Below are 20,260 nucleotides of genomic sequence, written 5' to 3'. Positions count from 1 at the left end.
TTCCTTTCCCTGCCCAAAGTGGGTGTGGAGGGCTGATGGGAGGTGGTGAGATGCTGCTTCGGAATTGGTTCCAGTGTGCATGCATATGTATTTGTCTGCACTGTCCAAACCAAATTTTGTGGAGTTCTGATCTTCTGATCAAGGAACAATACTGTCACCCTCACCCCTTCTGAGACGAGAAGTCATGAAAAGTCAACTGGCTCGAGTTTAAAAAAGATACAGAATTGAATAACTAAGAGAACTAAGCAATACAAAGTGAAAATAAAAGTGAAATCAAGTATGAACAGTATTATATTATTTCGCGAAATAGAGAAGTCCCCTCGTCCAAGTCTCATATGACCATTGACGTTGGTTCACAGGAGGCTTCTGCCTGCTCCTTCTCCAGCTCAGCTCTTCCAACCTCCCGGGGGGGCGTGTCCCTTGTGCTGCAGTCGTATGCGATTCAAGCCCAGCTCCTCCCTCGTGAATTCCTTTCTGCTCCAAGGCATCACATGACCCCCTCCTGGCTCCATCTGATGGTGGAATCTGAAATCCCTCACTGACCTGATCCCTGTTCACTTAATACTACAGTACATTCAATGATCACACCTTTGGCTTAAAGCAAAGCTTCCTTTGCTCATTTACTACTTGACAGGAGATAAAAAACTCCCCAAAAACCCTCTTAGGGAAGAAATCCATAAGACAAATTTAGCATTCATTTCCAGGTCTAAAAGTTACATTGTGGCTGTATGTTAATGTGTACAGTAATTATATGACTTAAATTACTATAAATTGTGCTTCACTTTTGCAATTATTTCATCTGCTAATGTAAAAACTAATATCTACTAACACCCAAACTACAATTCTCACACTCAACATTACTACATATTACCTATTATATTCTAACAAATACCAAATATATATTAGGTATCTGGTAGTCTGCATGTATGCTTTTGCTAAATTTAGCCAGGCTTGTATGTTTTTCTTAAAAGGCTTCTGTTCTGCCACTCTACTCCATAGCCCAAACCTATGAAGGATACGAGAGATTGTTGTCATATGTACCCAGCCCGTACTTGCCAATTCCTACAGCTCCTTTAATGTTGCCGTCGGCCTCTTGGCTGCTTCCCTGACCAGTTTCCTTCTCGTCCTTTCATCCATTTTGGAAGGGCGTCCAGTACTTTGAAATGACACTGCTGTGCCATATTTTCTCCCCTTGATGATGACTGTCTTCACTGTGTTCCATGGAATATCCCCATATCCATGTCTTGGAAATTATCCTGACTCATACTTTTTAACAATGACATCTCTCTGATGCTTTGGAAACTCTATGAAGCCAAAATGCAGTCAGGAAGACTGGAGAAGCCGATGCCTGCCCCAGGGGCCCCGCTGTCTATGTGAGTATCAACCCAGTCTCACAGCAAAACGTGTAATGGCTACGTTGTGGAACGTGGTATTCTCACGCTTTCTCCCCAAAGCCGTGACAATACTACGTTTTGTTTTGGCCCATTCATTTACATTGCCTTGCAACTACGTCACTAGAAACTAATAAACGGAAGGTCTTCTACATTCTCTGATAGAAGATTATGAAAATATAACGCATACTTCTCGCTAGACATGCCATCGAAATGCATACAAATGCTGATGCTTTCTTAAAATATTGTGTTTTTCACAGATAATAATAATAATAATAATGACAGTCATTTTCTTTTTTTAGCTGAGGGAAAGTTGATAATCACGAGACCTAGTTGCAAACGAAACGTGGTACTGTTACGCTTTCCCCCCAAAAGTCAAGGTTAAAAGTAGGTTCTCCTCTCTGTTGTCGTCAGTTGTCATTTCAGCAAGCACCAGACGACCAACCCTCCGCCACCCCGGACACCTCCAACCAGCAGGGGAATCTGGCATATGGAAAGAGTGGAGCAACTTATTCGCTACCAAAACCACCACCAGTGTGTGGACTCCCAAAGGGGGGGAGATGCCTCATCTAATCTCGGCGTCCCGGCCCCTGGTCTATCCTACGGCTGGATGGAGCGCAAGCACCAACAAACTTTGCACTTTTAATACTTTTAGTGCTTGTCTCTCCTAATTGAATTGTTGTAAAAACCAAAGAGTGAATGCTGCTACTTTGTCAATGTGTGTTTCTGTCTTGACATTTATAACATGTAACATCTCAACTGATTCTTTCAATTTCTGTGTTTTAATGTGGGAAAATTGACCAAACTTCACTTTTATAAAGTCTATGAAATGATAGCACATCAAAAAAACTGTTTGCACAAGCATGCTTCCGTGTTTTAGTTGATGCTGCAGCTAAAATGCAACTAAACGGGTTTTAGTTAGCCTTCAGCTAATGCAAGCCATCAACCATCAAAGTTGAATGTCTTGAAGAAAGATCTTTAAGGTGTGCTACATTTTTCAGTCTCCAGTGTTTGTAGGAACAAAAGAGCCTGTCTTTGGTGATTGAAGTTATGTTGATTATAGCGCTGAAATGCTTTTAATAATAAAAAAACAAATAGGTCAGAATGTAAAGAAATACATTGCTTGGATGATTTATGATGTTCTTTTGTCAATTAACTACACCTGCTATGGCAAAAGATGAGGGATTGTCAACGTGTTACAAGTGTCGGACTGTCACATTCCCCTCTTTCAATCAAAATAGTTGATTTTCCAAAATACTTAAGAATCATTTGGTATCCTTCAAAGAATTAAAACAGAAATCATCCCACGTAAATCATTGTAACTGGAGTATTATGTGCCCAAATACTATTTTCAACACTGTGCGATGTTTTAAGTCGTCTCCTCCCCCTTTTTTATCAGCGGGACTGTTGATTGATGCAGGCGGGCCGCATGGCTCTGTTGATGAGTCAACAAAAGAAAACAACAATGTGATCATTTTCAGGTGGCATGAGTATGTGGGTCTGTTACGGTGATAATTATAAACCAATTAAACTAGCTGGTACATTTTTAAGATTGTTTGTCGTCCCAGAGGAAAGAAAGTGTCTTTGTATGATTTAAATTATGTTCACAATTAAACGTTCAACTCTTCCTTCATATCATGATCTTTGCTAATGGAAGTGATTTACGAGTCTTGGACACAATAACTATTTTGGCTACCCTAGAACTGCCCTCCCCTCAACCTTTTGCCCCAAGTTTCACGGAGGTGGAATTGTCGCTCTCATGTGCCATTTCTGTCACTGCTGTGAGTTAATATTTTACAAGACAATTAAGTTAGAACGTACCTTAAAATATGTCCTTGTGTCTAAACCTGTTTTCAACCTGACAAGGAAGGCTGACAACTACCAACTGATTACAGAGACTCTGAAAAATAACAATCCGAAGAATGCCGTTTCATTGGGAAACGATGAAATGTGGTACTGCGGGTTTGACCTGAAAAAAAAAGCATGGTAACCCCTGCCAACTGATAACCACACCCAAACTGATGGGGAGAATGCAAAGAGGTGGGTGGGTTTCCTTTGTGCCACATTCTTACCTTTCGCTTACCCCTCCCAGCCCTTCCCACTTTACTGCGCTGAAGCACCTATATAACCAAGGACACCAAGGTGATGCCTTCTACTGCAGATCAACTACCTGATCCAGACCCAACTCTCGTCCAGCATGTCTTTCAGCAGCAAATTGTACGGCCAGAGCACCATGAGTGTGTACGGAGGGGCAGGCGGCCGTGGCACACGCATCTCCTCGTCCCAGCAGAACTACGGACAGTCCTCCGGAGGCTTCCACCTGGCTGACGGCCTGGACCTCCACGTCGGGGCGAACGAGAAGGCCACCATGCAGAACCTGAACGACCGCCTGGCCACCTACCTGGACAAGGTGCGCACCCTGGAGAAGGAGAACGACCGGCTCGAGAAGCAAATCAGAGATTGGTACCAGAGCAAAACGGTCGTCAGCCACGACTACACCAGCTACTTCGCCATCATCGAAGACCTGAAGGAAAAGGTAAGAAGAAGTCCGCCGATATGTGTGTTTCCTGTTGTCTTTCCCTCCTCATCTTTTTCAGGGAGTGTGTTGGTGTGAACTGTGTGTGGGGTTGAGACAGCTGACATGTGAGGTAGAGGAGCAGAAAACATTTTGCACAGGCTGCATTCACGTTTATCCTTATTTTGAGCTTAAAAAAACTTTTATCGGTCCTTTCCCAGAAATGATCGGGATAGATGGCGTTCTGCACTATTGCTAAAGAAACAAGACTTGGTTGTAGTTTGTCTGACTTGTTTCCCTGTCTGTGTTTTCCTCCTCAGATTTGTGTTGCCTCTAGGCTTAATGCCAAGACAATCCTGGACATTGACAATGCAAAACTGGCTGCCGACGATTTCAAAATGAAGTGAGTATATCCCCCTGTCCTCCTCTGCAATGGCACACAAGAGAAACTTCCCATGCACATTCAACTTCTAATGTTAGCGACCCAATAATACCCACTTGCGTCCCCCCACCTCTCTCAGGTATGAAAACGAGTTGGCCATGAGGTTGGCTGTGGAGGCGGACATCGCTGGACTGAAAAGAGTCCTGGATGAGATGAACTATGCCAGAATGGACCTTGAGAGCCAGTGTGAAGCCCTAAAGGAAGACCTCATCCTGCTCAAGAAGAATCACCAAGAGGTGAGATGGTTGTTTTTTATCAATCTGAGGTTAGTGAAGGTGATTCACATGCAGCCAAAAGCAGTAGTTTGTGTCAACACGCCTGTTACATTCCTGCACTTTGGGGGCCAACACCCCCTCTGTCTATGTGCCTAGCATGAAAGTGTGCAACTACACCGGTGATTGATTAAACTCATCATCATCCATCTTTTCAGCAGCTATTCACAGTGAGACAAAGTTGAAACGGTTTATAGAGATCTACTGTGGTCTGAGCAAAGCTCTAAGCAAAGCTCTGTACATGTGACCTCTGTCTTACCTCCGATAACACAAAGGAAATTCCATGTTAGGTTAGTGTTTTTATAAACAGGTCTGTTGCCCTCTCCCTTCTCCCAGCGCTGCCCCTCTTCCTTCTGCACACTTCCTTGTATTCTTCTCTCTCCTCCATTAGCTCATTGCTACTGTTTGTCACACTCAGATCAAAATCCACCTAAACAGACATGGAAATACAGCTCACAAAGAAGCCATTGTTGGCTCTTGTTGCCATAATAAAAAACAATGAATCATCTGAAGTTAATAAACCTGCCGACTGTCCTTTGACCCCCTACAGGAGCTGATCCTGCTGAAGAATCAGATGAGCGGACAGGTCAATGTGGCCGTGGACGCTTCTCCCTCTCCAGACCTGAACAAGGTTATGTCAGAGATTAGGGAACACTACGAGAGTATGATCAGCAAGAACAGCAAGGAGCTTGAGGCGTGGTACCAGAACAAGGTGAAAAGTTACAACTGCTCAGAATAAAGCCAACGCGGTTACCTTTGTTGAGTTGGGGTGATTTATCTTGGAGTAATTGTTGGATGACAAAGAATTTTGTTTCTTTAATCGGCCTAGATCACATCGGTGGAGCAGGACGTGATCACTCACACAGAGATTCTGTCGACATCGCGCACAGAGATTAAAGACCTGAAGAGCACCCTCCAGAGGCTTAAGATTGAACTGCAGTCCAGTCTCAGCATGGTAGGTCAACATCAACAATAAATATGATTATCCAATGGAAGCTACAAATTATGATGCTAGAACAGACAATGACACTGTGAACGTTTAAAGAAAATATCTTGGAGCTCCATACCTCAGTTTAGCACTTAGCATAAAGACTTAGCTTACCCGGGTCAAAAATGTATCGCTTTTAAATGGTACTAATACTCTATTTTATGAATTTGTGAGCTGTTAACCTTCCTGCATCACCCTTCTTAACTTGTTCCTCAAAGTACACAGAACCCTAAAATGCTAGTTGCGCAATCACGTCAACAGGCCTTGCAGCCAATTGGAACCAGCATCAAAGTAACCTGCGCAGATTTGACTACCTGATGACTCACTTTCTTCTTCCTGCAACCACAACAGAAAGGCTCTCTGGAGGGCACTCTGCAAGAGACGCAGGCGCGTTACGCTGCACAGCTGGCAAACCTCCAGAATACGGTCACGAGCCTGGAGGCTCAGCTGTCCCAGCTCCACGCCAACATCGCCAGCAACAAGCAGGAGTACGACATGCTGCTGGACCTCAAGACTCGGCTGGAGATGGAGATTGCGGAGTACAGAAGGTTGCTGGATGGGGAGGATGACAGGTGAGACTCGATTAAGAGAGAGAAACACAGCCTGGAAGTTTGGTCACATGGGGAAAATATCCCTATCCAGTTTGATGATGCCATGATGTAGAGTAGATATTCTAGACTAATGTTGTTCTTTCTCTTCCTCTCCACTACCAGCTCAAAACAAAGTAAGCCATCTTTTTATGTAATTTCTATCATACATGACATAAGTTTTAACATGGTTGAAGAAATGTGTGATTTGCTCATGATTGTTGTGTATTTTTTTCCTACAGTTGTCACAAAAACCATCACAGTGGTGCAAACAGTTGTCGATGGAAGGGTGGTCGAGAGCAGCAAGACTGTTGGTGTGGATGTGGATGAGATTAAGTGATGCACTAGATGGATTATTGAAAATCAATAAAGATCAAAAAGTGAAATTGAAGGTTTTGTGCATTTGATATATTTTGTAATGAATGAGTATTCCACCTTTTTATTTCTAAAAATCCGATAAGGCTGCTAATAGCTTGATCTCACCAAGCTATTACCATTAGTATTATTATTCAATCAAAGCTGTATTCAGTCAATGTTTTGGATAATTGTTATAAGATTCAATACCCCAGCTCTCTACAAGTTGTATTTATAGCAAAGAAGCCGTAGTAAACCCAATGTATGTTTCAGTGGACAACAGTGATAGTACAACTATAAACATTTTCCCCATAGCCAACAACCATAAACATAAATGATACAGAAGTGGAACTATATATTAGTGCTGTCAAACAATTAAAATATTTACTCATAATTAATCACATTTATGTCCCAGTTAACTAAAAAATCACAAATAATGGAAAATTTGTATCTATTCTTAATGTCCCTTCATGTATTTTTATATATAAATATATATTAAATATATATATATATATATATATATATATATATATATATATATATATATATATATATATGAAAGCTACCTCCACCTCTCCAGCAAGTTTCATCACTCAATACTCCGTCGCGTTGATTGGACAGAGTTTACACACACTAGATTTGGGACTCGCTTGCATTGCTGCATCTTTTTCCTCAGGACCTTTACATATGTATTGGTATGAGTTGTCGTACTGTTGATACTAAAGATTATACCATAATTCTAGAGCGTTACACTGTACATCGCGGTCTGTAATCTAAATTGTTTCAATAATTAAATCCCATTAACATGTTAAAGTTAAACACGTATACAATGTAGCTATATCGTTCCTCCTAAAATATATATATATATTTGTTTTGAAGCATGCATGCTGTTTGCAGTAGAGCTGTGAGTCTGGTTCTGTACTGCTGTACGTTGTGTGGTTTCTGTCCTGAACATAAAATGGTTTAGTATAAAGAGAAGGCACCTCGTCACATGGGTGGGGAGCACGGTCGTCCTCCAATCAGAGGGTTGGCGGTTCGATCCCAGGCCCGGCTGACCCGCATGTTGATGGGTGCTTGGGCAAGACACTTAACCCCAACATTGCTCCCTTAGCTGCGATTACAGTGTGTGAATGTTAGTTACTGATGGGCAGGTGGCACTGTGTATGGTTGCTCCTGTCATTAGTGCATGAATGGGTGTGAATGGGTGAATGATGTCATAAATAGATCTGATGAATAGCGCATAGAAAAGCGCAATACAAGTACAGTGTATTTACCATTTTACTCTGCTAAGAATTTCCATACTATGCTCTGTAGGGATATGGGCAACTTTATACTCACGGCCCAAATGGATATTTGCTTTAAGAGCCCTGATATAATGATTTTAATGACTTACTGCTTTCATTGTTCATATTTTTCCAACATAGCGTTTAAAATAGTCTTATTATTTATTATTAAAATAACTTTACAAACTATATCACTCGGAACTTTAGGTGCGACTAAGACACAAATAAGTCACATAAGACAAATGATTGTGAGCAAACCACAGTCTTTTATTGCATACACATGTGTATGTGAAGTAAGATTATCTTTGTATGTTTCTTGTGGTCGTCAGGGGACAGTAGAACAATCAGGCGGTGGTTTTAGAGGAGGACACCAGCTTGCCATTTTGCAGTTCCTGTGTGATGATTACAGTCTTGCTAGACTTTGAGGTGGTGGAACTGTGAAGGAGGAGAGTTACGTGGATTGCATTATATGGATTGCATTGGATATCAGTATATTGCCTCAATTTACAGAGTTAGTTATTGGTTGACAATGAAAGGACTAAAGTACTGTTTGCAGACAAAATTACCTCCCCTCTCCGTCCATCAGCCTCCTGTATTCTGCAATCTCCATCTCCAGCCGTGTCTTGATGTCGAGCAGCATTTTGTATTCTTGACCCTGTCGTTCCATGTCAGAGCGCAGCTGCATCAGCTGTGCCTCGAGGCTGGTGACCTGCGACTGGAGACCCTGGAGCTGGAAGGAGTACCGTTGCTCTGTTTCACGTAGGGTGCCTTCCAGGGACGCTTTCTGGAGGAGGAAGGTTAAGAGAAGAGGCGATGAAGAAGTGGATAAACCAAAAACTACTGCGGTTGCTTTGAGTTGTATGTAAGATTTGCGCCACATCGCTGCCCGTTACCATGCTAAGTTGGGACTGTAGCTCGATCTCCAGGCCCTGCAGCGTGCGACGGAGCTCGGTGATTTCTGACTTGGATGTTTGGAGACATTCTGTGTTGGCTGCGACCTCCTTGTTCAGCGTTTCTGACTTGAGTGGACAATGGACAAAATCGTTTGCATGAGTAACCTCTTATGTACCAAATTAAACATTTAATGAGAGGTTACTAAGGACAATTAATATCACTACCAGGGTTTTGGTCTTACCTGTGTTTGGAACCAGACCTCGAGCTCTCTCTGGTTCTTGGCGGCCACAGCCTCGTACTGCGTGCGCATTTCATTCATAATGCTGCTCAGGTCTGGCTGTTGTTTTGCGTCCACCTCCACATTGATTTGTCCACTCATCTGGCTTCTCATGGCCGCCAATTCCTGTTGAAGAGGATTAAAGGGTTAAAGCGTTTCCTGATGTGTTTAAGTAGATTTCTTTCTATGTTTAATAAAGCAAAATTAAATCGCAACCCCCTCAGATTCTTGCTGTCATTCTTTTGCTACCAACCTCCTCGTGGTTCTTTCTGAGGAAGATCAGCTCCTCCCTCAGGCCTTCGATCTGCATCTCCAGGTCTGATCTGGCCAGCGTCAGCTCATCCAACAGTCTCTTGAGACCGGCGATGTCTGCCTCCACTGATTGACGCATAGCTAGCTCATTTTCATACCTGTGTGGCAGCAAAAGATCGGACATTTGCCATCAACGTAAACGTCTACCACGCATTGGTCACCAGTGATTTTCAATCTATGTTTTAGACACTTTGTGTCCCTCATATCTGACACTTACTTTGTTCTGAAGTCGTCTGCTGCCAGTTTTGCATTGTCAATGGACAGATAGATGCCTCCATTGGTACGGGTGGCATCCTGGATCTGTGCGACAAAACAAGGTTTCATTTGACGTGATCAGTGCAATTAAGGTGTGGCATGCTCTAGTATTTCATTCAGGAATTCGTAACATACCTTTCCATGCAGGTCCGCAATGGTGGCCTCGAAAGCAGAGTAGTCACGAGCGTTGGGGGAGGTCTTACTCTCCAGGAACTGACGGATCTTGATCTCCAAGTCTGCGTTGGCCTGCTCAAGGCTACGCACCTTCTCCAGGTAGGTGGACAGACGGTCGTTCAGGTTCTGCATGGTGGCCTTCTCATTGGCTCCAACATGGAGGTCCAAGCCGCCACCTCCACCGAAGGATGAACCCGCTCCCCCTCCCATGCCAAAGCCGCTTCCGCCGCCATAACCGGATGAAAGCAAATTGCTAGAGGAAACAGAGATTCTGGAGCCACCTGCACCACCGTGCATGCTGGTAGCATAAGAAGGCCGTTGTTGCTGGCCTCCAAAAAAGCCTCCGCCCATGGATCTTCCAGATACTCTACCAGAGCCTCCACCAAAGGAACTGGAGCTGGAATAAGTGCTGGATCTGGACATTGTGAAGACTGCTCAGGAAGTCTGCCTGGAGAAAAGGAGATGGAGCAAGATGCACAGCCCTTCCTCTGTCCCCTTTTTATACTCCACAGGGCTGCTGCTGCTGCCTTTGGTGTGGGAGGGTAGGTCCAGGACTGAAGGGAGGAGCATTACCTAAAATGGTTGCTCTGCCCCAGCAGTCACACACCCTTCATTCATTATGAACGATCAGAGGGAGAGAGAGGGATTAAACTTAATCCTATTATATGAAAAAAACAAAAGACAATTCATCAAAGCCTCACAGCCATCGCTGAACCTCATGAAATGACTTAGTTTTGCACTATGCGTGCACCACATTAATATGCATGAAGCTGTGTGAAGCTCTTTTAGTATGAATGTAAAACTGCCACTCATGTTACTGTGAGCCTCAAGCAGTTATTCTGTCACATCTGAAAGAATTTTGAAACTTTTTCCAAGATTCTTGAGCAAGACTGCTGGACAAACCTGTCATGTTACCATGGCAATAAACACTGCACTTACAAACATTGTGAAATGGATCAGTACAATGGATTTTTTTGTACTTTTCTTCCTGTCAGCACACACTTTTCTCACACACCTCTTTTTTGTCTGCGTTATCTTGCATTAAAATCGGACGAATGCAAAAATACTTTTTTGATATGTTTTTCTCAACAGTAGCCTGCAGGGTTGCCGGCTAGAAGCAGTTTTTATAGAATTCAAAATGATGTAAGGCGGTATCCAACCTTACACAACCTCTTCTTGGCATTGTGCTTTGGCATGTGCACAAAGAAGAAAGAGTTCTTCCTTGCTTGCTCCTTTCCATTTCACCACAGTATTCCATTCAAGTCTCAACAAGCATTTGCGCCTTTCTTTGCAGCTAGGGATTCTTTTAAAAAACGAATTCGATTTTAAGAATTCTGGAGGCTTTAAATTAGAACATTTTGCATCAACAGCTTTTTCACTTTTACTTAACAAATTACCACTGTTGACTGTTGACACATCTACAGCCTGCAGTAACAAAAGCCAGGTGTTTCTTTTAACTTCTGCTTTCCATTTTGAAGTTCTCCTCTCATGCATGTGCTGAATGGCTGAATAATGTCCAGCTTACAGTAGTTGTGACAGTGGCTCTACTCTACTCCATGCGCCACTGTCACCCTAAGGCAGCATTGAGGTGTGGCAGTGCAGAGGGTTAAACCGCGCACTCTGGGAATGTTCTGGTTGAGCAACAACACGAGCAAGTTTATGAAAAGTTTACAGTAGATAAGAATCACAATTAAAAGAGCAATTGTCAATGTCGAAGACTACGAGGTACGCTTCCCTGTAATAAACAAGTGTGCATGACTCAACAAATGTGTATTCATTCGAGTAACTAAGGTTGTGAAAAATATATATATTGGCACAAATCGAACAACTTGCAAATACATGAATCACTAAAGTAATTTAACAAATGATAAACTATATGCACATAGAAGATATAGCTGGCTGTTGTCGTGCAGCCCAAATATTGCTCAACATCAGAGAATATTCACACACCGCTCTGCCGTTGGATCAGTTGGAGAATGTAACTTAGATTGTTATTGAATTGCAAAACTTCAATTCCTTCAAATTATAAAACAAAACAATGCTTCTTCATGCTCCTTTCTGAAACATAAATGATTGCCATTACGGAAAAAGCTCCATAAATTCCTTGAACCTTTATCTGATCAGCACGTTGTCATTACAGTTCCTGAGATATCCCGTTTCCTCCCTAGTGAAACACGAGTTTTAACCTGCTTTAGAAATAATCAAAAAATTCTTAGATTGCGAGTAATCTATTAAGGAACAAAGAAAACCTCTTCTGAACAGACCAGAAAATGCATCTGCTTGACGATAAATATCAAAGGGGGCATCGTTTTATATGTTACATTTTGCATGTTAGCATTACATTCTTCTTTTTATGAACACACACTTTTTTATGTTAATTTAACATCATTTTAAATGAATTTTAAAAACCACGCAGTAAAATCCTGTTGAACTCATTTTTAGGCAGCAGTGTTTACGTGCAGAGAACTTTGTTTGTGATCATTAAATGACCCACTGCTTGAGGAGAGCACTTGACTTCTGTATCTGCTGTACCGAGCTGCTCTGTGGACCTCAAATAAGACCGACAGACTTGGAAGCGCGACATTTTCATTTCCACCAACATGTTGGAGCCTGTGTTCAACTGGCTCTTAATGTTGTGTGTCATGTCTCAAAATGCTTCCTTGGTGGTATCAACACACACATAATATAGCAGATATGTTTCGTTTAAATATAGTAGATTTGAAAACAAAATGAAGATATTTCATTGTAGTACTATGCTCTGTGAGAATCAGACTCTTCTGCTGTGACAAAGAACAGCAGAGTTGTTGTTTCTGTGAGCTGAGTGACTAATGCAGATGGTATGTGGGGCGATGTCGCAAGGTGTGAGCGTGATTCCTGTGTGAGGTACAACAAGGTATACTGCTCATAATTGAGACATGCAAACTGATTCACTCCGTATTCCATTTTTCGTTCATAGATTCTCAGAAGATAAATTAAACTGTAGTTGAACCTCAAAGCAGACTGATTTGTACAATTGGCTATGCAATACTTGTGTGGGAGTCCTTGCACTTCGACCTGCAGGGCTCCTGCCAAAAAGCTTGACAATAAGTCTCTTTGACACATTTAGTGTCTCACACACCCCATCCAATTTTCATGTGACCGGGAACGACTTAAGACTCATTCAAGCCTGACTACGAAGTCCTTCCCTGACTCAAACACCTGCAACTTGTATGTGGGGTGCAGGAACACAATGCTCAAAATGTGCTGTGACATGAGGAACAGCCCGCAGCGCTGTGCCCTGGGGGTGTGACTCACTCATTTAAGCCAAAGTAAAACGATCTCCGCCTTTCTGTGTCATGCTGTGGAGAGACTGAGGTGTGTCTTTTAACAATGTTCCTCTGTCTCAAATGTTTACTCTGTTTCAGGCCCAGACTGGTTTCTGTTGCATCTTGCAACAGCCTGCCGGTATCAACCGCACCCTTTTAAAGCAGTATTTTGCCACAGGGTCAGGGACAGTTATGGAAATTTACAACAGCATGAGCGAGAGTCGTTTAATATTTCATTTTTCACACTGTCAGGTAACTGCAAAGCCCGAGTGCATCGAATGAGGCGTATAACAAGCATTTACTCTCAAATTTGGCATAACATTTCTGTATGTAAGATTGGTGGCAATTTTATCTCTCCAGTGCACATTTGATGTTTTTTTAATTGATTTGGTTTTGAAGGTGAGTCATAGAGAATCATTTCAATTGTGAGGTCTAGACATTGAGACAGATTAATCCATCTTTCTCTGCCTGAACCTGCGGATGTGCTGCACAGAGCTGCAGGGAGAATGCCATCAATTACATTTAAACACCATTGCCAATAAGCAATGTGTTCATACAGTGCCACACAAAAGCAGTAAAAGGGAGGAAGTTGTTAATAGTGAGTCATTTTAACCACAGATTGACTCAATTAAAAATTGGTTAAATCCCCGAAGCCTTTGCTTGATTGTACTCCAGCCAAATGTTAACCTCAAATCAATATTTTTTTAAATGCTTCTAGCTTGCATGGTTCCGTTCGAATCTTATAATGTTTCTAATATTTTATTTAGTTGTTATCTGTGAACAACTGTTTGTTATCCAACAATCAGTTTTCCCTTGAGATAAACAAGAGTAAGCAATCTCCTAAAGTTGAGAAAGGACTTTGTTTTCAAGAGAAAGACAAAGGTGACATCTAGTGGTTTAGAGAGAAATTACACCCAACACATTTTCCCTTTGAATCAATGCCCGACTTGGTTTTATTTTGGTGTATTGCTGTGATTTTTGGCAGACTGTCAACACCGAGAAAATACAGGATACACCAACAAGAGCTGACCTCAGCCAACAACAACGTTACTGACTTTTTATAATTTTATTTTCATGGCCTAAAACTACTTTCATTCCTTTAACCCTTTAACTGCTCCTTTGTTATTTGGATATATAAAAAGCAGAATTTTTCCAATGAAAGACCCCATTTCTAAACTATATCAAAACCTTTCTGGATTTGAATATATGTTTTTTATCAAGAAAATATCCTTGCAATCATATTTAAGTAGGAATCTGTGAAGGTAAAGATCACATCTCGCTGCAACTCTGCTACATCATTGCAGTAAAAAGAAACACCCTTGAAACACTTTCCTCGTCAAACTAAAGCTACCCACTGACTCTAGTAAATAAATAAGTATTTTCTGAGTAAAGAAACAAGTTTGGTGGCGGCAGAAGTGAACCGTGGCGCGTTACTGGATGTCCTCCACTTTGGTGTCGACGGTGGAGGACACCACCTCTCCGTTGACAATCTCTTCCACGATGATCTGCGTCCTCCTCTCGATGTGGGGCTTCCGCTCTGCAGAGGTGGAAGACAGACGTAACGCACTGTGAGACAGAGGCACTGTGACCAGATCAGAACCTTGGTTTGTGTCATGATTCGGATCCGTACCTTCCACTTCCACAACCTTGTTGATGACCACAACCCTGTGGAGAAAGGGGGAGATCATTTTTTAAAACGTGTCTGATTGATTCACCCAGTTGGCCTCCTGCTTTCACGTTGACGAAGTAAAAAGACACTCACTTCTTTGTCTCAGTCAGGTCTCCGTCCAGCAGCCTCCTGTACTCGGCGATCTCCATCTCCAGCCTCATCTTGATGTCCAGCAGCTGGTTGTACTCAGCCTGCTGCTGCTCGATGGAGATCTTCAGCTGCTGGAGCTCGACCTCCAGCGTGTTGATGGTGAGCTGCAGCTGAATGAGCTGACCGCTGTATCGACCATTCACTTCTTCCATGTTCTGTTTCAGGCACTGCAACTGCGGGACAAATGGGCGTTATTATCACAGTTCACCGATGTATCGGCACAACACTTAATCAAAGAACTTTCCGATCAAATGTATAAAAGCACACGTTCCTGGTACGTTTAAAAGTTTAACTTAGTATTTCTACCTCGCTGTCCTTCATGCCGACAGATAAGATAACAGGTCAAATGTTCATATCCTGTCTGTTTGAAGCACATTGGCCGTGTTTTGGAGCCTTTAAACAGCAAATCTATAAGCTATTGGATCATAATCAATGGTTTTGGTCGTGTCCCCCCCCAATAGTGAGAAAATAGCAATCTGTCCTCCTCCCCCAATATACAGCAGAAAATATGTGTTCTCTTTTTGTGAACTCTGTCAATAGATCGGTCTCTTGTTATGTCTTATTTATTTTGTGTGTGAATCCCCCCTCCTAATTGTACACTTGTGTGATTTCGTTTGAAACCAACTTGCGTCTCTGCGTTGTCATGGTTACCCATCACTTGAAAGCAACGTTAGTTAACGTTAGGAGGTAGAGTAATGGAGGTTACGTAAAAAACTGGACCAGCAGCCAAGTACACACGTTTTTTTAAACAGTACGTAAGTAACTTGATGTCGAGCTAAATGCGTAAGCAAATAAAACAAGTAGCCTGGTAAAAGCTGAATATTAAATGGTAGTTCATGAAGGTCAGTCGCCGTTCGTCTGACAAAATGGCATGTGGTTACAATGCAGGCAGCACAGAGCGACAAGGAGGGCGACAGACATGCTGGACTCACCAAAACAAAGTGGGGGGGCGTCACTGTCTCGGAGAAATGACACTATATCTTTAGATGAATGAATTCAAATGGTCAATGTAGTCCTCGAAACTATGTTCATATATAAATATAGAATTCTAGGTAATGCACTTAACAAAACAAAATGATGGGGAAGGGTATTCATTTGAACCCCCCCAATGTCTAAACCATGGTTACGCCCTCGGTTTTAAAGCATTGTTTTAACACAGGACTGTTTGCGTTGTGAATCCCCATTGACCCAGGCTGCTCAAGACTTTTATCACTTGGATGAGACTTTGCAGTCTCTCACGCCACCAGCAAGGGGCGAGCGTCAGGAAATATGCACATGGGTGTGATGTTGTACAGCGGAGCATGCACACGGTGAACCTGTGCTTCAGTCAGTTCGGCTGAGGCCTACCTCTGTGACGATGCTTTGATGAGTAATCTCCAAACTCTGGTAGCTCCTCTTCAGCTCTGAAAGCTCTGTGTAAGATGTCTTCACCTCTTGTGAAGACGTCACCATTTTCGTCTGGAGAGAGTCCACCTTTTTTTTTGTTTAACACACACATATTATTATAATCAAATTATAATCAGCATCGTCGTTTCTACATTGTAACATTTCAGGCCTGCGGCTCTGGTGTCTCACCTTAGACTTGAGCCATATCTCGAGCTCCTCCTTGTTCTTCTCCACCACAGCTTCATACTGGTCCCTCGTCTCCTGCAGGACCACACTCAGGTCGACGGGCTTTGGGCCGTCCACCTCCACATTAACCGCGCCAGTCCGCTCCATCCTCATCAGACGCATGTCCTGTAACATTGACGTGTTTATCTCTTGAGTCGTTGCTGTCACGACCACTAGATGGCACCACAGCACATAAAGTGTATGTAGCTCACCTCCTGATGGCTGTTCTTCATGAACACCATCTCTTCTTTCAGACCTTCTATCTGTAGCTCCAGGTCACTGGTAGAAAGCGTGAGTGCGTCCCTGACCCCTCGGATACGCGACACGTCAGCCTCCGCCATCGCACGCAGGTTGTTCTCCATCTCCAGCCTGCAGAACAAAGCCGTGTGAGGTTGTAATTGAATAAAATGAGTGGAAACAATCATTTCTAGTCTCCAGTGGGCTCCATTAGATGTAGATGCTAATGATACGTGGATTGATATCATGCTATGAGATGAGATACATTTCTAATATCAAAACTTTGTATAATATAATACGTTTATATTTTTTTACCTGGTATTAAATTCCGCATTACAGTACACTAAAGTCATTTTCGGAACTCAAAGGAGTGTTCTATTATTTGTTTTTACACTTTTATTAATCATGTCCTCAGTACTGATGATAATTTATCAAAAATGACTAAATTAATCATACAGTATTGATATTGAGGTATGAATGGGCCACATCATTTCTCTATGTGCCTAAAATGTTATCCCAGCGACATTAAATAAACAAATAAATTAAACGTTTTTTACAGACTACAAAGTGACAAAAAAGTCTTCATTTTGTTTGATGTTCATCCAAGTGAAAAGAATTGGAGTGTACACTTGGATTTTAGCGTGACGCTACAGAGGAAGGTGAACCTACTTCATTGCAAAGTCGTCTGCAGCCAGCTGAGCGTTGTCCAACTTCAGGACCACACCTTGATTCTCGGAATATTGCTTTACGATCTAAAAGAGAAGAAAATAAATTTTTCACTAAAAGCCACAACACATGAATAAGTTACTGGTGTTTATGTCCAAAGCTTGTGCATAAACTGTTGGCTGTGTCTGTAGTTTATTGTGTTGTAGTACAATGTTGTTTGTTTTGTTATTTCTGTAAAATATGAATGATTTACCTGAGCTTTAAGTTTAGTGATTGTGGCAAAGTAGCCGGTGAAGTCTTTGGAGAGAATATTCCTCTTCTCATAGAACTCTCTGATCTGCAGCTCCAGCTTCCCGTTGGCTGACTCCAGCGAGCGAACCTGCACACACAACCGCAAGCTGACACATGTTAGACCTGAGAAATACGTGTGAAACGCTTAGGCCTGCTTCGTAACTCGTGGGTGAGGCCTGGAGGAAATGACTTTTTCCCCTTGGTTTGTTGTGGTTCCAGGTGAACCACAAAGGCTATTTATCGACCTGCCTAATCACATGTATTTTCATCATAAAATATTTGATGGAACAATTATTCAAATGTTTTTTTGCTTAACTCTTTAGTTGTCAAAGTATGTCAAATCAACAGAATATATAAGTGTACTTTATGTACTTTTTTGCAGAGTGCAGCATCCTGAAAGTATTATAACCACTGCATACATGCAGTGCACAAATGATCCTGTTTATAAAATCTTGGATGCTTTAAATGTGACATAAAAAATCCCCTATGGATGAGTTTACGGTACACGGCACGCCGTACATTTTTTTTTTCCGTGAGGTTTCAGCTTATTTTTGGTGTCAGTAGAGACCATTGATGAGAGGACATTTTAGGAATAGGTTCAAAATGTTCCATTCTGTGATTGTAGGAAGAAAAGAGACCAAATTTCTCATACAAACTGTATGATGAATCAGCGAGAAACGCATAAATAAAAAAGTAATAAAGAAAGTAATACATCTAATATTCTCAAAGAAGATAACTTTGCATTCATATATCAAATATCAACATAATTCATTTCTGATTAAACTATTTGATCGTGCAGGCAAAACAAAACAAAAAACATTTTCCATCATCACAACAAAGGTCGAAGAAAGAAAGCATGCTTACCTTCTCCAGGTAGCTGGCCAAGCGGTCGTTGAGGTTCTGCATGGTAAACTTCTCATTGTTGACCACGGCGGCTCCGCCGAAGGAGAAGGCCTGAGAAGACTCCGAGATGCGAGTCCCGAACCCCCCCGCGCCTCCGTGCACGCTGGGCGCGCGGCTCCACGGAGCGGCGACGGAGACTCTGGTGTTGCCGCTCGAGACGAGCTGCATCTCCCTGCTGACGCTGCTGCTGGCGCCTCGCATGGTGGCGGTGGTGCTGCTGCTGGAGATGCTGCGGGAGCCGAAGCTGCGGCTTTGGCGCATGACGGCGGTGGACATGATGACAGGTGGGGGTGCGATGGCCAAGAGGCGACGAGTTCGGGATGGAGAGTCTGCGAGGAGTAACTCCAGCTGAGACGGCGGGGCATTTTTATAGTCTGGAAGAAGGAAGCAAAGAACTGGTCACCGCCACAATACTGTGTGGCATGCAAATCACATTATAATGTGTGAAGGTGTGTTCACTCGTCAGCGCAGTGTAAAATATAGCTTGAACGTCAAGTTAGACAACTTGATGGATGGTGACTGATAAGCCGCCTGACAGTCACCCAGGCATGAAGATAATTGTTTTTCTTATAGTTAAGCTGTTGCAGAAACTCTGCAGGTATTTGGAACATGCACAGTGTTCACAGGCGTCCCTTTTGATATATAAGACACATAATCCACTTTTTACAAAGTGTTGAAGTTAAAATATATAGAAAACTAAGCCTCACTTCACATTCACTGTCCTGCCATTGCTGCAGCGTTACACCAGCAGATTATGGTGGCCTGCAGGAAACATATAGATATACTGTACTGTATATATATATATATATATATATATATATATATATATATATATATATATATATATATATATATATATATATATATATATATATATATATATATATAGACTTTGCAAGTCTGTTTTGCTCCAGCAAATTTCAGAGAGTTAAATTGACTCTGTGAGATTCAGTTTTAACTCTAAGCTGGTGTTTATATTGTCCCAATCTTGTCAGTGTTAAATCAACACTCAACAAAGTGTTAACTGGGAATAAGTGTCAAAAACAAAGCTGCCCAGTGTTAGATACATTACATGTCCTTTAGCTGACACGTTCTTTCAAAGCAACTTACATTGCATTTTTAACCCATAGTTTTTACATTTTAGCCCGGGCAGCAATTAGGGGTCAGGAGTTAAACCCAACACCAAGAAGTGTGACACTGTAAAGTTACATTTCCAACCTATCAAAGAGTTAATCGAACTCTACTAAGTGTCGCAAATTAATCTGATCTTGACACTGGATAATCACTCCGGCTCTTTCCTACAATTGACTCTGTAAGAGTTAAATCAACTTTTTGCAGTGCGATTTCAACTCTGCACTTCAACATTTTTGCCTAACACAGGAAAATTAACTCTAAGAATTTTGGTGTGTATTGTGCTCTTATAATTCTCACTTGTGGCCAGAGGACAACGTTAAAGTTGTCCTCCATTAACACCCGTTAGAGGTATACTTTCTTTTTGACTAATTGCAAATATGCAACTACGTGTAGATCCATTAAGAAAGTAATAACATGTTCCATTGCAGTTATAACTGCATTTCAGCTGCTACAGTACAGCAAGATTCGAGAGCACCGTGGAGCCAAATACTGACTGTGCATATTTGAATCTTTGTCTAAGATGGGCATGGACAAACCAGGTAATTAGTGG

The 20,260-nt window shown here is 42.1% G+C and overlaps 3 protein-coding genes and 1 long non-coding RNA gene across 4 annotated transcripts; 2 read left to right on the top strand and 2 right to left on the bottom strand.

Moving 5' to 3' along the window:
- Positions 1-332: 332 nt before the first annotated feature.
- LOC144411589 (uncharacterized) lies at positions 333-2,506 on the top strand. Its single transcript, XR_013468778.1, has 2 exons — positions 333-1,373; positions 1,806-2,506. It is a non-coding gene; the product is annotated as an uncharacterized LOC144411589 (long non-coding RNA).
- A 915-nt stretch (positions 2,507-3,421) lies between these two features.
- Positions 3,422-6,332, top strand: LOC120825769 (keratin, type I cytoskeletal 13). Its single transcript, XM_078108899.1, has 6 exons — positions 3,422-3,927; positions 4,227-4,309; positions 4,428-4,584; positions 5,171-5,332; positions 5,450-5,575; positions 5,960-6,332. The coding sequence occupies exons 1-6, from the start codon at positions 3,589-3,591 to the stop codon at positions 6,182-6,184; spliced, it is 1,092 nt and encodes a 363-aa protein (XP_077965025.1). The 5' UTR covers positions 3,422-3,588; the 3' UTR covers positions 6,185-6,332.
- A 1,746-nt stretch (positions 6,333-8,078) lies between these two features.
- Positions 8,079-10,944, bottom strand: krt15 (keratin 15). Its single transcript, XM_040187585.2, has 8 exons — positions 10,760-10,944; positions 9,706-10,352; positions 9,533-9,615; positions 9,257-9,413; positions 8,968-9,129; positions 8,726-8,851; positions 8,399-8,616; positions 8,079-8,267 (listed from the first exon to the last, which is right to left on the bottom strand). Exons 2-8 carry the CDS (start codon positions 10,165-10,167, stop codon positions 8,177-8,179), a joined length of 1,299 nt encoding a protein of 432 aa, XP_040043519.1. The 5' UTR covers positions 10,168-10,352; positions 10,760-10,944; the 3' UTR covers positions 8,079-8,176.
- Positions 10,945-13,971: 3,027 nt separating this feature from the next.
- LOC120825766 (keratin, type I cytoskeletal 47 kDa) lies at positions 13,972-18,955 on the bottom strand. The gene is made up of 9 exons (XM_040187584.2): positions 18,538-18,955; positions 17,636-17,761; positions 17,386-17,468; positions 16,692-16,848; positions 16,444-16,605; positions 16,216-16,341; positions 14,812-15,041; positions 14,680-14,714; positions 13,972-14,586 (listed from the first exon to the last, which is right to left on the bottom strand). Exons 1-9 carry the CDS (start codon positions 18,850-18,852, stop codon positions 14,480-14,482), a joined length of 1,341 nt encoding a protein of 446 aa, XP_040043518.2. The 5' UTR covers positions 18,853-18,955; the 3' UTR covers positions 13,972-14,479.
- Between the last annotated feature and the right edge of the window lie 1,305 nt (positions 18,956-20,260).

Source organism: Gasterosteus aculeatus, chromosome 9 (genome assembly GCF_964276395.1).
Source record: "Gasterosteus aculeatus chromosome 9, fGasAcu3.hap1.1, whole genome shotgun sequence".
Lineage (NCBI taxonomy): Eukaryota > Metazoa > Chordata > Actinopteri > Perciformes > Gasterosteidae > Gasterosteus > Gasterosteus aculeatus.
Note: the sequence above shows the minus strand (reverse complement) of the source record. Positions and strands in the feature narration are given on the sequence as shown.

Bases quoted from the DNA above. Each gene is read 5' to 3' on its own strand.
- LOC120825769 (XM_078108899.1), top strand. From the start codon at position 3,589: ATGTCTTTCAGCAGCAAATTGTACGGCCAGAGCACCATGAGTGTGTAC. The intron at 4,310-4,427 runs GTGAGTATATCC...CACCTCTCTCAG, and splicing joins GCCGACGATTTCAAAATGAA to GTATGAAAACGAGTTGGCCA. The intron at 5,333-5,449 runs GTGAAAAGTTAC...TAATCGGCCTAG, and splicing joins AGGCGTGGTACCAGAACAAG to ATCACATCGGTGGAGCAGGA.
- LOC120825766 (XM_040187584.2), bottom strand. From the start codon at position 18,852: ATGTCCACCGCCGTCATGCGCCAAAGCCGCAGCTTCGGCTCCCGCAGC. The intron at 17,762-18,537 runs GTAAGCATGCTT...TTGTGTGTGCAG, and splicing joins TGGCCAGCTACCTGGAGAAG to GTTCGCTCGCTGGAGTCAGC. The intron at 14,587-14,679 runs GTACGGATCCGA...CCACCTCTGCAG, and splicing joins CAAGGTTGTGGAAGTGGAAG to AGCGGAAGCCCCACATCGAG.
- krt15 (XM_040187585.2), bottom strand. From the start codon at position 10,167: ATGTCCAGATCCAGCACTTATTCCAGCTCCAGTTCCTTTGGTGGAGGC. The intron at 9,414-9,532 runs GTAAGTGTCAGA...GCTGCCACACAG, and splicing joins GCAGACGACTTCAGAACAAA to GTATGAAAATGAGCTAGCTA. The intron at 9,130-9,256 runs GTTGGTAGCAAA...CCTCTTCAACAG, and splicing joins TCAGAAAGAACCACGAGGAG to GAATTGGCGGCCATGAGAAG.